Source organism: Giraffa tippelskirchi, chromosome 5 (genome assembly GCF_054371585.1).
Source record: "Giraffa tippelskirchi isolate mGirTip1 chromosome 5, T2T-mGirTip1v1.2.pri, whole genome shotgun sequence".
NCBI classification, from domain to species: Eukaryota; Metazoa; Chordata; class Mammalia; order Artiodactyla; family Giraffidae; genus Giraffa; species Giraffa tippelskirchi.
Window position 1 is genome coordinate 3,780,772 of NC_137279.1, and position 13,378 is coordinate 3,794,149.

At 40.2% G+C, this 13,378-nt stretch overlaps 1 protein-coding gene across 4 annotated transcripts in view; it reads right to left on the reverse strand.

Moving 5' to 3' along the window:
- NEK7 (NIMA related kinase 7) overlaps positions 1–13,378 on the reverse strand; it is a 139,284-nt gene that overhangs the window by 8,674 nt on the left and 117,232 nt on the right. For all 4 annotated transcript variants that reach the window (XM_081492667.1, XM_081492669.1, XM_081492666.1 and 1 more), the window contains 2 exons: positions 13,009–13,103; positions 8,825–8,938 (listed from right to left, as the gene is read on the reverse strand). In XM_081492667.1, the coding sequence (XP_081348793.1) occupies positions 8,825–8,938; positions 13,009–13,103 (209 nt within the window). The remainder of the gene's footprint in view (positions 1–8,824; positions 8,939–13,008; positions 13,104–13,378) is intronic.

The window sequence follows — 13,378 nt, forward strand, 5'->3', positions numbered from 1 at the left end:
AATCATGAATGACTATCCAATCTTTTGAGATGATTCTAAGTACTACATTATTAAGTATGGTCAATGAAGACATCTGTTCATATAATCACTTTTTAAAATTTTATATATATTCCTACATGTCAGGCTTTAATTTCTCATAATATTGTCAGGCAATCACTTGCTCAAAGAAATTCTGTGTTTGAATGGAGGGAATTAGCTTCCCATTTATTACTTTGTAGAAGTAATTCCCAAATCAGTGGATATTAGATTAATAAAAATAAACAGGAATAAGTAAAACATTTCAAGTAAAGACATTTCATAGTTTACATTATCTCAAGAAAACTGTTGAATCTGCATTACTTTACACATTTATAAAAACATGTACTTTGTGTTTTATAGAGCAAGCTAAAGATAAGGTAAAAAATAAAAGTCTGAATTTGTAGGAGTCTACGAAATCAGAAGAAAAAACTAATTCAGATGATTAAGGGAAATTTAAAAAGCAACACACACATTTCAATGAGAAAAGTCATATAAAGTAAAAATGAATTCTCTGACATTTCTAAGGGATTATGAAGTCATAAGTCATATGGAAATAAATGAGTATTTTCAATAAAATAAGAGACAATGCTAATACAGTCCGATACATATTTCTAAAGAAGTACACAAGCATACAGGTTGGTACCAAAGAGATTAAAAGGAGCGTGCTGGCGGTCACCGCTGTCGGGTGATCAAGCATCGAGCTCAGCCGTGTCCAGGTGAAGCAAGCGCGCGCTGTGTGCAGCCTGGCCTTGGGTGGTGGACACAACTCGACAGAGGAACACAGACCCGGGCTCCGGGCACTGCGGCTCTGACCCCGTCCCCATCCCTCTGAGACCAATTACGCTGCATCCGCCTCCCAGACACATCCTGTTTCCATCGAGCCAAGGACACGCTGCAGCACCCCAAAGTGGGTCTAATACATCAACACACACTGGCTGTCGAAGCTTTTTTACAAAACGAGGAGGCGGATTTGATGCCAAAGTGTCACTAGCGACTGACTTGGGGGGCGGTGGGAGGGGAGAAAGCCTCCCCCACCAACAGAATCCTTAAGAGGCGATGCGATGTCTTCAGTCCGCAACTGAAGATCACTCAGCATCTTCTGAACACTTCAGAAGCATCTTACAGAAAGTTAACGGTTTCACGGGATCCCAGAGGATGCGTGAAATGGCACCGCTTTGGACTCGTCTTAGAGGGGCGAGTCCCCAGTGTCGCTTCAGAAGCGTTAAGTGAACACAGGACCTGCTTATGTACATTTTTTTAGACAAAAATGAAACATTCAAAGTTTAAAGATCTACTTACATGGCAACTTTGAGTGAAGGAAGGTGGTCAACTGACTAAATGATGGGAGTATCAAACTTCGTAAAACTGTTTTCAGGAAGGAAAGTCAAATGTTCCTAATAGTGTCTGAGGTAATTAATGTTAACTTTAATAAATAATGGCACGGTTATAGATTATATTTAATATTATTAGATATCCTCCTACATTTTAAAGTAAAATACCCTTGGGACTTCCCTGGTGGTTCAATGCTGCCTCAGTCCCCAGGCAGCAGGCCCAGGTTTGATCCCTGGTCAGGGAACTAAATCCTGCATGCTGCAACTAACACCTGGCACAGTCAAAAATTTCTTAAGAAATAAGTGAAATATTCTCATACCACTTAGCATGGATTACATAATTATTAAGAACTAGGGAAATATTTGTGAAAACAGATGTACTTCCAAATATTATTTGTGCCACATAGTCTCATTTAAATATTGTTATAGAATGATTTAGACTGATCAAATGAATAAAAAGACTTAAATTTCAAAGTATGCAAAAATAATCTGTACCTGACACTTTTTTTTAAAATTTACATAAAGTAGCTCTTTACCGAGCTAAAACTAAGGTCATTTGTTTTTAATGAGGCAACTTTTTTTTTTTTAATGTATTAGAATTTTTATTGTTACTTTAAACAATCAATATAAAAAGCCTCTTTAAGCATATTCTGAATTTTACATATAAAAAGAAACTACTTCTAAGTGCCAGCTTAAACCACCACTTATGGGGCTTCCCTGGTGGTTCAGGGGTAAAGAATCCGCCTGCCAATGCAGGAGACGTGGGTTTGATCCCGGCCCGGGTTTGATCCCGGCCCGGGAAGATGCCACACGCTGCGGAGCAACTAGGCCCGTGCACCACCGCTATGGAGCCTGTGCTCCGGAGCCCAGGCACCCTAGAGCCCCCCACGCTCTGCAACAGGAGAAGCCCGAGCAATGCACCTGGCGAGTTGCCTCCATCGCAACCACAGAACAGCCTGCGCAGCAGTGAAGACCCCGCACGGCCGAAAAGAAATTACTTGAAACAAAAAACCAGTTACGGTTTTTAAAGCTTCATTCAGCACTTTCCTTAAGGGTAACCATTTGGGAAATGAAGCATCGGTAAAATCACAACACACTGTAAAAAAATTTGGTTTTTGTTCAGCACAGCTATGGATCAGTATTTCTGACACCTTATTTGAAATACGTAGTCGTTTCCACATATTCCGACATGTAAAAATCATTCCTGCCCTTCTGCAAAATTCCCTCCCTCTTTCCCTTCAGTGTGAGGCGGCCGAGCCACGACCAGGAGGAAGGGCATTCTGAGCGAACTGTGGTGCCCCTAGGGAAGGCGGGAGGCGCGGGCGAGGGCAGGAACAGGGAACGCAGAGGTGCCCAGGAGCCGGGGGAGGAACCACACGCGACCCCCGAGAGCCCCCTGCGGGCGCTTCCTTTGCCCTGGCACAAGCAGTGGATGCTGGGAGGGCGCCCTGGAGTCTAGGGTTCCCTCTGATACTGCCGGGTTGCTGTCTGCTCATGTGTGAAATGGGAATAATGTCGCACACCTTCTTTCTTTAGCAACAAAGTTCTTATGTGGGTAAAAGAAAATGGTGATTTCACAAGCTGGAAAAAAAAAAAACCCTCAGTATTCCAATTTTATTTAAAGCCATGTAAATATATTTATACTCTGCAGTAACCTAGAACTATCTGAAGTCAGTTTAGTTCAACTCAAAATGTATTATTGTTATCCATATATAATAAAGCAGAGCAAGGACCAAGCTTTTTAATCCTTATATTGTAAATACTCTGGAAAAAAAAATCAATACTTATCTAATCTCAAGAATAATGAGAAATGCCATGATGAGGTATCACTTTGGTTAGAATGGCCATCACCAAAAAGTCCACAGATAAGAAATGCAGGAGAGAGTGGAGAGAAGGGAACCCTCCTGCACTGTGGGTGGGGATGTAAATCGGTGCAGCAACTACGCAAACGACTATGGAGGTTCCTCAGAAAACAAAAAACTTCCAAGTATCAAAGGGAAAAGGGAGGGAAGGAGGGGTCAGTTAGGAGTTTGGGATTAACAAATATAAACTATTGTACATAAAGCAGATAAGCAACAAGGATTTATCGCATAGCACAGGGAACTACGCGTAATATCTTGTAACAGGTTATAATGGAAAACAATCTGAAAAATATACATGCATATAACTGAATCACTCTGCTGTACACCTGAAACACAATGCTTCAATTTTTTTTTAAAAAAAGGAATCATAAAAGTGATGCTGGAAATTCTTACTCATCTGAGTGAAGTGATGGGGAAGATATGTCCAGTGTGTACTGCTGAGCTGTTCCTGGGAAAAAACCCTCCTCTCCTGCCTTCCATTTCTCTAACTTAAAGGGGAGGGGGGGAGAGAAAGGGACAGTGTCTAACTAAGAAGGAAGAAAACATAATGGAAGAAGTATAAAAAAGAAAGAAAAAAAGATGATTTTGGAGGTGAACATTTATGAGACTCCATCCATTCTCTACTGGACCTTTTAGGTTGTTATTTTAAAGGATTAATTGCATTATTTGAGAAGTAGTCTCATTAAGTGAGTTTTAATAGAAATAGATATTTTTCTATCTGTGGGCTGGAGATATAAAGCCACAAAACAAACAAATTTAATGTACAACAAGAGAGGCATTAAATAATGCGAAAAATGACTACTGGTCTAATAATTCTAATTCCAAAATTATATTTTGTTTTTTTACCTATAAATAAAAGTAGTAAGAGCTACTAAATTAGCAAGTTTTCAAAAATATAATTACAAGGTAACCACAAATACTGTATCCTACAAAAGTCTTTGTCACTTACATTAATAGATTTAAAGTTACTAGTAAACTAGTAAGCATTTGCCTAACAGTTCAGGTCAGCAGGCACCGTTATCATAACACCATCCACTTCATTAAAAAGGTTCAACCATCTCACCATGCTTTAACAGGTGCTTAAATTTCTTTTTCACTCACTGTTTTCAAATCTTCAGTTTCTCCCTACTCTATTTCCTCAGACCAAGATCACTCTTATTCTCTCTACTCATTTCCATTTTTAACTTTCATCTGCAAACTCTTTACTCAACTTTTCAGAACTTCCTTCCAAACCTCTGAGGCACAATTCTCTCCAACTTTTCCTGTGCCTTTTCTATTTAGGCTAGCTAGGATTTTTTAATTAAAAAGAAAAAGCAAAAACAAATACGTATTTTACATGGTGTTAATGCTCAGATTTTCAGATATCGATTAAAAAGAACCAGCTCAACAGAGAAACACTGTGCACTTTCTAAATGATTTTCAATATAAGTATTTTTTTTAATCTTAGATTTTCCTGAGATAATTTAGTAAACAAGAGTGAAAAATGCATAATTCTGATGATTACTCCAGTGTCTCCCAAAGAAACCTAACATTGAAGCGGAACGGGAAAAAATCTGTCTTATTTCCTAGTAAATGGACATGGACATTCTAGATATGATATAGCTTGTTTACAAGATTGAAAAAAATCACTTGTAGGTAGTATCAATAAAAGAAACATCACACCCCTGACCTGTCTTTTGAGTAATTTCCTCCTTACTACCCAGAGGGTTCTGTAAGAACATTCACTCACTCATTCCATTGACATTAATTGGTTCATTCATTCTTTTTCTCATTTATTCCTTTAACTCACTTTCTCCGTCAATTGATCAATCACTGAACCTTTTTAGTGTGCTGGGCCCTAGAGACACACAGATGAAAAGCAGTCACTGCTGTTCAGGCACAGGAGCTAGATAGGTCAGGAGGCAGAGCCACCGGGCAATGAAGACCAGATACACATACGCGATGGAATACGGTTCGGCCGTAAAAAAGAAAGTTTGCCATTTCCAACAAGATAGATAAACTTGGAGGGTATTATGCTATGAGGAAGTCAGGAAGAGAAAGACAAATACCCTTTGAAAACCGTGACTTACTATGTTATACACCTGAAACTTACATAATACTGTAAATCAACTATACCTCAATGGAAAAAAAAAAAAAAGAAATTATAAAGCAGTGTGATTGCTAAGGGAGGAGGGCCTGGGAAGTGGAGAAGGTGATCAGGATGACTCTAAGGGGGAGGCAAGGGCCAGGCTTTGTTCTGAAGAGAATGTGTTTACCTGATAAGGTACACGGAGCAGGGCATGCCAACAGGAGGTAGCAGCACCCACAGAAAGACGGGAATTCCTGGGCCTTCTGGCAGAACATGCATGGTGGAGTTCAGAAAAGAAGAGAGGGTGCTGTGACTGGAAAGTCTGGGCAGCTCAACCCAGACCAGACTATGAGGGGTCAGGGGAGTCAGGACTCCATGGACACAGTAAATATTCAAAAACTGTTTGCTGCAGTGATGTTAATTTCTTCATCACCAACGATTTTTGTTGCTGCTGTTTAGTCGCTAAGTTGTGCCTGACCCTGAGACCCTGTGGACTGACTAACCCGCCAGGCTCCTCTGTCCATGGGGTTCTCCAGGCAAGAATACTGGAGTGGATTGCCATTTCCTTCTCCAGGGTATCTTCCTATACCAAATTTCATTAAAACTAAGAGCGAGTTCAGGGAAAATATCCACCTTTTCAACCCAATATTTCTATTGTGAAGTACAGTAATTCCCTATTATACATGGATGAGATCACTACTAGAAAAGAAAACTGATCACCAAAAGTCATAAAGCTATTATTTTAGGGAGCTCTAAAATACACATTCTAAATATCAGTCATGTGCAGCTGAGATGTTTCAATCGAGAGCCCTAATCATTTGTACATATTTACAACAGCATAGTTCAACAGGAAAGATCTGACAGACAACTTTATTCTTGCAAAGAATCCTGGCAATACTTCTTGGTTTTGGTTTCTAATGCTTAAGTGAAGCTATGTCTTAGATGATAAGAAATGTAAAAATCCCAAGTTCTTAAGCTCTGAGCTCTTCCCCACGGAACACCTGTATCTGCAAATAGACCTCGTAGAGCTCCTCAGGACTGCTACCAGTCAAGGCTGGTTGGAAGCACAGCTTTTATTCTCCTGAACAAAATGTTCCCTGTGTGTTTCCTCTTTGGGCAGGAGCCTTAAAAATTTAGCAGTAGCTAAATTAAACCGGTAAGCTTTCAAACAGGTATCTGATGGGAAATTAACTTTGCTTAACAGTTTCAGTTTTCAAACAGATAACAGAGTCTGTTGCCATCTGAGCTATAAAATTGGCACCTAAGGGACTGGTCTTTTATTAAAAGTTTACTGTTCAAAAACTTTATATTTCACTTTTCACTGTTTCCTAAATTTTTGCCATACTAAAAAAAAAAAAAATTGGACTTTTAAAAGATCTAAAAGGCATACTATATAAAGGAGTATTGAAGATATGGTTGAAGTATGGCAGTATGGCATCTGTTCAGGTTTTTTGCTACCATAAACTCTTAATAATTATCTTCCAAACAGACCGAGTTCCTGCTTATGGAGAGAAAAATATTTATCAGCACATCTGCATTTCAAAGCTCTTGTTCTGGGAACTTCTCTACATCACGGAACAGATTAAAGTAAGATCATTAGTCTGTATTTTTTGTAGCTCATTTCTTCCGTGAGAATTCGTTTCCCTGTTTACCTACGTACTACAGCTTTCTATTTTAGTGCTGTGCAGCAGCAGAATTTACCAATCTGAGGGCCCATACTAGCTTCTTTTGGTAAGTACATCATATAACGCGTTTTGCTTTATACGTTTCAAGACTGGTAAACTATATGGAGGGAAGTAAGAAGCGGAATCTCTTTTCCTTTCCCAACTGTGAGACCTTCTTCTGTCTGGGCCAGACTTTGATATGTGCCCCTTGGCTGAGAACCCGCGAATCCAACTTCACACTTAGCTGCAGTGAAGTAGCCCTGCAGGCAGGCCGACTTCAACGAACCACCAGTGGCATCATCATTAAAATCCGGCTGGAGGTCGCCATGGTAACCGCCTGCTGAGGCTCCGCTGCTGCGCGGGCATCTCCTCATCAGCTACCATGTGAAATGCAAATGCAGACGGTCTGAAAATTAGTCAAGAGGAATAGCGGATGAGGATGCAGATACGTGAAATATTCATGCGCTTCGTGGAAGAGAGGAGACAGCGTGAATGACACAACAAAGAGCGGCCCCTGACACCCTCGCCATCATCCTGCACGGCTGTTCACACCCGCCCGCGCTGGCGGGCCGAGAGCGCTGCAGCCGGCTTTGTGAGATGCTGTATTTATAGTCCACACCCAAAATACCCCAATTAAAAATGGCTAACATAATAATAGCATTAACATCAAATAAAGGTAATGCTTCTAAAATTACCCGCGCTGTCTTGTAAGAATTTATTCTAAGCACCTGAACACCAGTGCTGTGGAACAAAAAAATCCAAGCGTCACTGATTATCAGTATCAAAACATTAGGGAAAAGAAGTACTTTCCACGTCCTAGGACCATGAGTGCTTTTTCCATATGGTGAAAATTCTTTAGAGATTTTATTATTCAAGTTACATGGACTCAATCTTCCTTACATAAAACTAGAACCAACTGCATTCATTTTGAAATAGAAAGGGTGACAAGACCAACTGAAAGGTGAACATTGTAACCGCTTCATTTTTTCCCTTTGCCCCTTTCCATTTTCCTTGGGCAGAAACCCTGCTGCCCACAAGCAGGTGAGAAGACCTGACACAGTGGTTTCTCTGGGTGGGTCCCCAGTGAGCCGTCCAGAGAGTTATGTGAGCACACCAGCTAGCCTGAGACACTGCTATTCTGCAGTATCTCCTCAAATACTGGTAAAATCATGTTGCATTAGGAAAAAATGGGAGATGTTTTGTTCAGGGGAACACTGGATGTCGGGTGGAGGCCAAACAACTCATTTCAACGGGTCCCCAAAGCAAGCAAGGACCCACGCTCAGATCTCCACTGGGTAACGCCTTCTAGCATTTTCAGTTCCTTCCAAGGTACCTTTTAGCACATCTACAGTGATGACCTCAAACGTTTCCTGTAGGAATCTGACTGCAGTGGGGAGGTGGTTACGGGACGGGCCTGGTGAGAATAAAAAGGGCGAGGATAAAGCTGAAGGAACAAGGCTGAGAGAGACGCAGCTGAGAGACGTTTGCTTCCATTCTGGGAAAACGTGGGCAGGTGGGCAGGAGGGAGGTTCTGCTAAAAGAGGGAGTCATAGCTGCTCTGAGACCACGGGCATGGGAAGGGGCACTGGACGTGCCGGTCACCCAGAGCCTGGGCGCCATGTCCGGGAGGCGGTGATCAGCCACCGTTCCCATCACACCCACTGTAGCACTGCATGCGGTGTGGGGTTCCTCTCCATGTGATGGATGAGCTGTGGGCAACTCTGTAACAGCCAAGCCTCAGAGAGAGTGAAGGCAGAATGAAGGTGTTCTCTCTGCCACCTACATTCGGCATGTGCACCATGGGATAGAGAAGGGCTCAAATTAAAATGCAAGCACTAGCAAAATGAACAAGGCGGACACACGAACTGAAAGATGACTTACTTCCTCTGAATAGTGGTCTGACGGGAGAGGCGGGTAGTCACACTGCTCTATCTTCTTACACAGCGAGTACAGGTTCATCTTGTCGCCATAGAAAGGACTCTGTAACGCTGCCATCTGCAAAACGCTCCCAATGAAACTGATACACTTACACGTTAACTTTAAAGGAGGTTTCATCGAGCATATGACACTGGAGGGGAGGGGATAATTACAAACATTTTAAATAAAGTTCTCCAGGCATCTGGCGTTTCATGAACATCCTTTACAGAGAATTAGTTCATAAGTCCAAAAATGTCTTACTTCAATTTTTGGTTATTATTTTTAACATTTAAACTTTCCTAGAAGGGAGAAATGGTTAGCACAGAATTATATATACACACCCACATGCACTTATGCAGCATTAAGCAGTGTTACAAAAATAACATAACTTAGGACTCTTTGTAAATACAGTGCTATAGGAACAACTAGCATATCTGATGACCAGACTGACATGAATGGTATAATATCAACCATGCAGTGGTTAAAATACAACAAAAATGAAACAAGCTAAAACTGTGGTATAATCCAGCAATGGTTTAGGGGACGGTACACACAGCATTTTATCTCTCATGACAGTCTCTGCAGGAAAAGGCTATTCTGAGATTAAAAAAATGTCTTTTCAATCTGAATGATCTAACTGATATTCAAACTAGTTCACAGGGAATTAGAACTCCTTTCCTTTTGTGATGATGTCTCAGCAACACTAAACGTTCTCAAAAGCCCTAGAAGTCATGGCCACTACTTCAAGGCATCCAAATGGGATTTTCATGCAGGGAAAAAAAAAAAAACCCTCAAAGAATGAATGACTTTAAAAAAGACATTATTGAATTTAACTTTAAGACCAGGTTCTAACCTGACATTTCAAGTGTGAGCAAGGACTGCGGTAAGCGGGGTTACAAACTCAAGATTCAATTGAGTATGTTCGCCTCCTGTTCAAACCTCCTAAATCTCTGAACCGCGGCAGCGCGACTACAACACGGAGTGCGAGGCTGCCCCCAAGTCAGTCACCCTTTTCTACATGTGCTAATAAGTTTGATTTTGGAAGGACAATGTGTACATTCCCCAGACAGGCCGAGCGTGTGTGCAACACGCTGGGCCGAGCAGGGCTCCTCGGTGGGCGTCAGCGAGGATGGGATGAGCTGAAAATGGCTCTCATCTGTCAGGGCTGTGGCAGAGCTTAACTCCTTCCCGGCCTGGACCGCGGGGCTGGGGGATATGATGGGCCCGCAGAGCCACCCAACAGCTCTTCACTGCAGCTCCTGCCAAACCACCTTCGGAAGAGGTGTTCCCCACGACGAGGAGAAATCCCCAAACCAGGTGTGTGTCCCTAAATGTGTAAAACACTCCATCCGAGAGGACATTTCCAGAAGAGTGGTTACAATAATAATTACGTCTTCTGTTAAGAAACGAGGACACTGATTCTGATAAGACAGAATCTTTTAAGATGCCCCCTTAAAAAAGCAGACTGTGTGTAAACTATTGTCTCCTTGTGTTTGCAAAAACCCTTAGTAAATGTACGTGTGTTCATTATCACGTGCCAGGAGCTCATTACAGTACTTTTGTCTCAATACTGCAGTGTTAAAAAAAAAAAACTCTGAACGTCCCCTAAGGAGTTAAACAGGAATAGTATATTTTCATGCATCTCCTGCTTTGACAGATGAAAAATGTCAACTGTCCTGTTTTTATTTTCAAGCTTTTGCACTATTCATCTGGTTCATTAGTGCATCTCGATGCTGCCCCTGACAGCTGCTCGCCCTCTCCTCCCAGCAGCTGAATTTTTCAGGCTAATTTGATCCTCCACACTGAGACGATCGCTAGAATGATTGACTTGCTCCCTGACCTCCAGGGTCCGACTTCCCTGATTAGTATTCTGGGGGTGTCGGAGGGACGAGAGCCCACTGTCTGTCTTCAGGGCTGGTGGCAGCTCTCTCTTTTTTTTGAACTGTAAGCCACCAACCTACAACCCTGGAAGGATGCGATTGCTGCACTGAACAATAAAGGAAATGTGTAAAACCTACTTTTCCATGTAAAGGTCCGTGTAGCAAAAGCACAGCATCTTGATTTTAATTAGTAAAGTCTACTTTGTTGCATATCAATTAAAACTGTACTGCCAGTTTTGTGTGTGTGTGTGTGTGTGTGTGTCTGTGAGGTTTCAGGAATATTTGAAAGTCTAATTTGCTGAGTTTAAATTACATTTTCAAAAAAGGGTTCCCACTCCTTCATTGTGAATGGTAAATTCTTAGTGGGATACAACAGAAAATGTCTAGGAGATGCTATGGCCAGTTTTCTTAAAGATAAACTTCTGGGCATTTTTATTGACATTATATTAGAAAGAGATACAACATCAAAGTAGATTAAATCCTTAGAAAAAATTCTGGTTCTTCCCAATGACTTGAAGGGAGCAATTGGGAAAATCCTCTGAGCTGAAAACTAATGTCAACACGTTAAATACTTTCACTCAAAACCATTCCCAACACATAATACGCATGAATGTAGGAGCATCCAAAGAAATAATTTTTATTTTGGTGATCATTTCAAGTATATATAAAAATGGGATGCTGCCTCTCAAAGGCAAATTCATAATGAGAAGGATTATTTCAGCTTTGACACGGGAATCTGCTGGTCCTAAAAGAATTATGCAGACTTCTCAAACAACAACTGAACTTTTTCTTTTTCATTGCTAAATTTACTCTCCTTAGTGGAAACCAATCTGCAGTTTACTTGGAGGTATATAAAGGCAAAATCTTGCTTTGATAATTTATTAGACTATGGCCTGAAAGAATCTAAGGTTGCCTAAATAGGTATAAAATATTTTAAAATGTACAAAGTGCCTTTTAAACTTTACAATAACAACATAGTCAAATCAGTGCAACACCGTACCAAATTATTAACAGAATATAATATTACTGAGCATAAACCTCTTTTAATCTCATGTGAACCGTGAATACAAACAAACATGTATTTTATTCTATCACTAATTCACAACTTTTCTTAAAAAAATTATCCCAGGGATGTTATTTAAGAACATTTAAAAGCTCCTAAGTGGTTGTTATTTTAGTAGTTAGAGCACAGTAATCTCAGGTTCCTTACATTAAGGAATTCTGACCCCCAATCTGCAAACAGTAATTACAGATTCTGATGCATTTAAACCTTCTGATGCTCTACTTCCAAGTCAAGGTGGAGCAATTAAAACACATGATCTCATCATATTTTATTTAAGCCAGAAAGACAGGGGACAGAAAATAGTAACAAATACACTGGTTTCTATCTATCCACTTTAGATTTCCTTTTTATGTCTTAAAATATGAAAAGAATTCTATGTATTATTTTCCTTCATTTTATTTTATTAAAAGAGTTACCGAGATGTAGGCTGATGTTTAGTGAACAGCACTGACTAGAAGCTCACATTCTGAAGACAATTACCATTCAATTAAAGAAGTCCCTAGCTGGAGCCTTCTCTGACACCATTACTCTGTAACGAATATAAAACGTGCTCAGAGCATGCTTTCTTCTATTCACCCAAACTGTCGCACTGCAATACTTGCTAGAGGACCTGTCTACATAATTCCATCTTTCTTTGATAAATTATCACCAGCAGAACAGTTGAGAGAGAGAATTTCACCAAGCTTTACCAACACAAAGTGTTACTCACAGAAACTAAGCGAAGTGATAACCTAGAAGAATTATCTCTTTATAAACTATCCTGAAAGCTGAATTACTCTACATGAAAGTTAAAAACAAATTGATAAAGATATTTACCTCACTTTCATATTTTAAATCCATTCCATTGTTATCTCTCCAGCTATGCATGGGCAAGTTTTTTTTTTTTTACTAGATGTTCAAATGTATGTTTTTATAAGTAAGATTATGCAACAACAGTATATTAACATAAAAAACATTTAAGAAATTGAACTACAATCAAAAGGAAACAATTTAAAATTATATTAGAGAAAATGTGTAGAAATGTGTAGTTACTAAACTACATTATAAAACCAGTTACTAAGTCAATTAATTAACTTCCTCATAATTAAAAAGCTAATTCTTAAACATCACCTAGGAAAAAAACAACTATATACTAAAAGGACAGGGGAAACACATTCCAGTAAGTAAAAGCACTTGAGTGTACGGAATTTATCAGCATTACCTACCTCATACAGTAGACAGCCAAGGGACCAGATGTCAGACTTGAAGTTGTACCCATTTTCGTGTATTCTCTCTGGAGACATGTAATACGGTGTACCCACTGCAAAAAGAAACCAGACAGAACAGGAGGAGGATAAAAATGGAGATGCATCTGTGATAAGAAATTACATCCAAAATTTCAGATTAAAATGTCATCAAAATAATTGATTAAGATCAGGAAAACTGTTCTGGGGCATACTCCAGAAGCTTTCAATTTCCTCTTTTCTCCCTGATCCTGAACAGCACATTTACATCTGTCCCACATTAAAAAGGGGGCGGTGAGTGCCACTTGATTTTCTTTCTTTAATTCAGGCAGAGTCTAAGGAGCACAGAAGG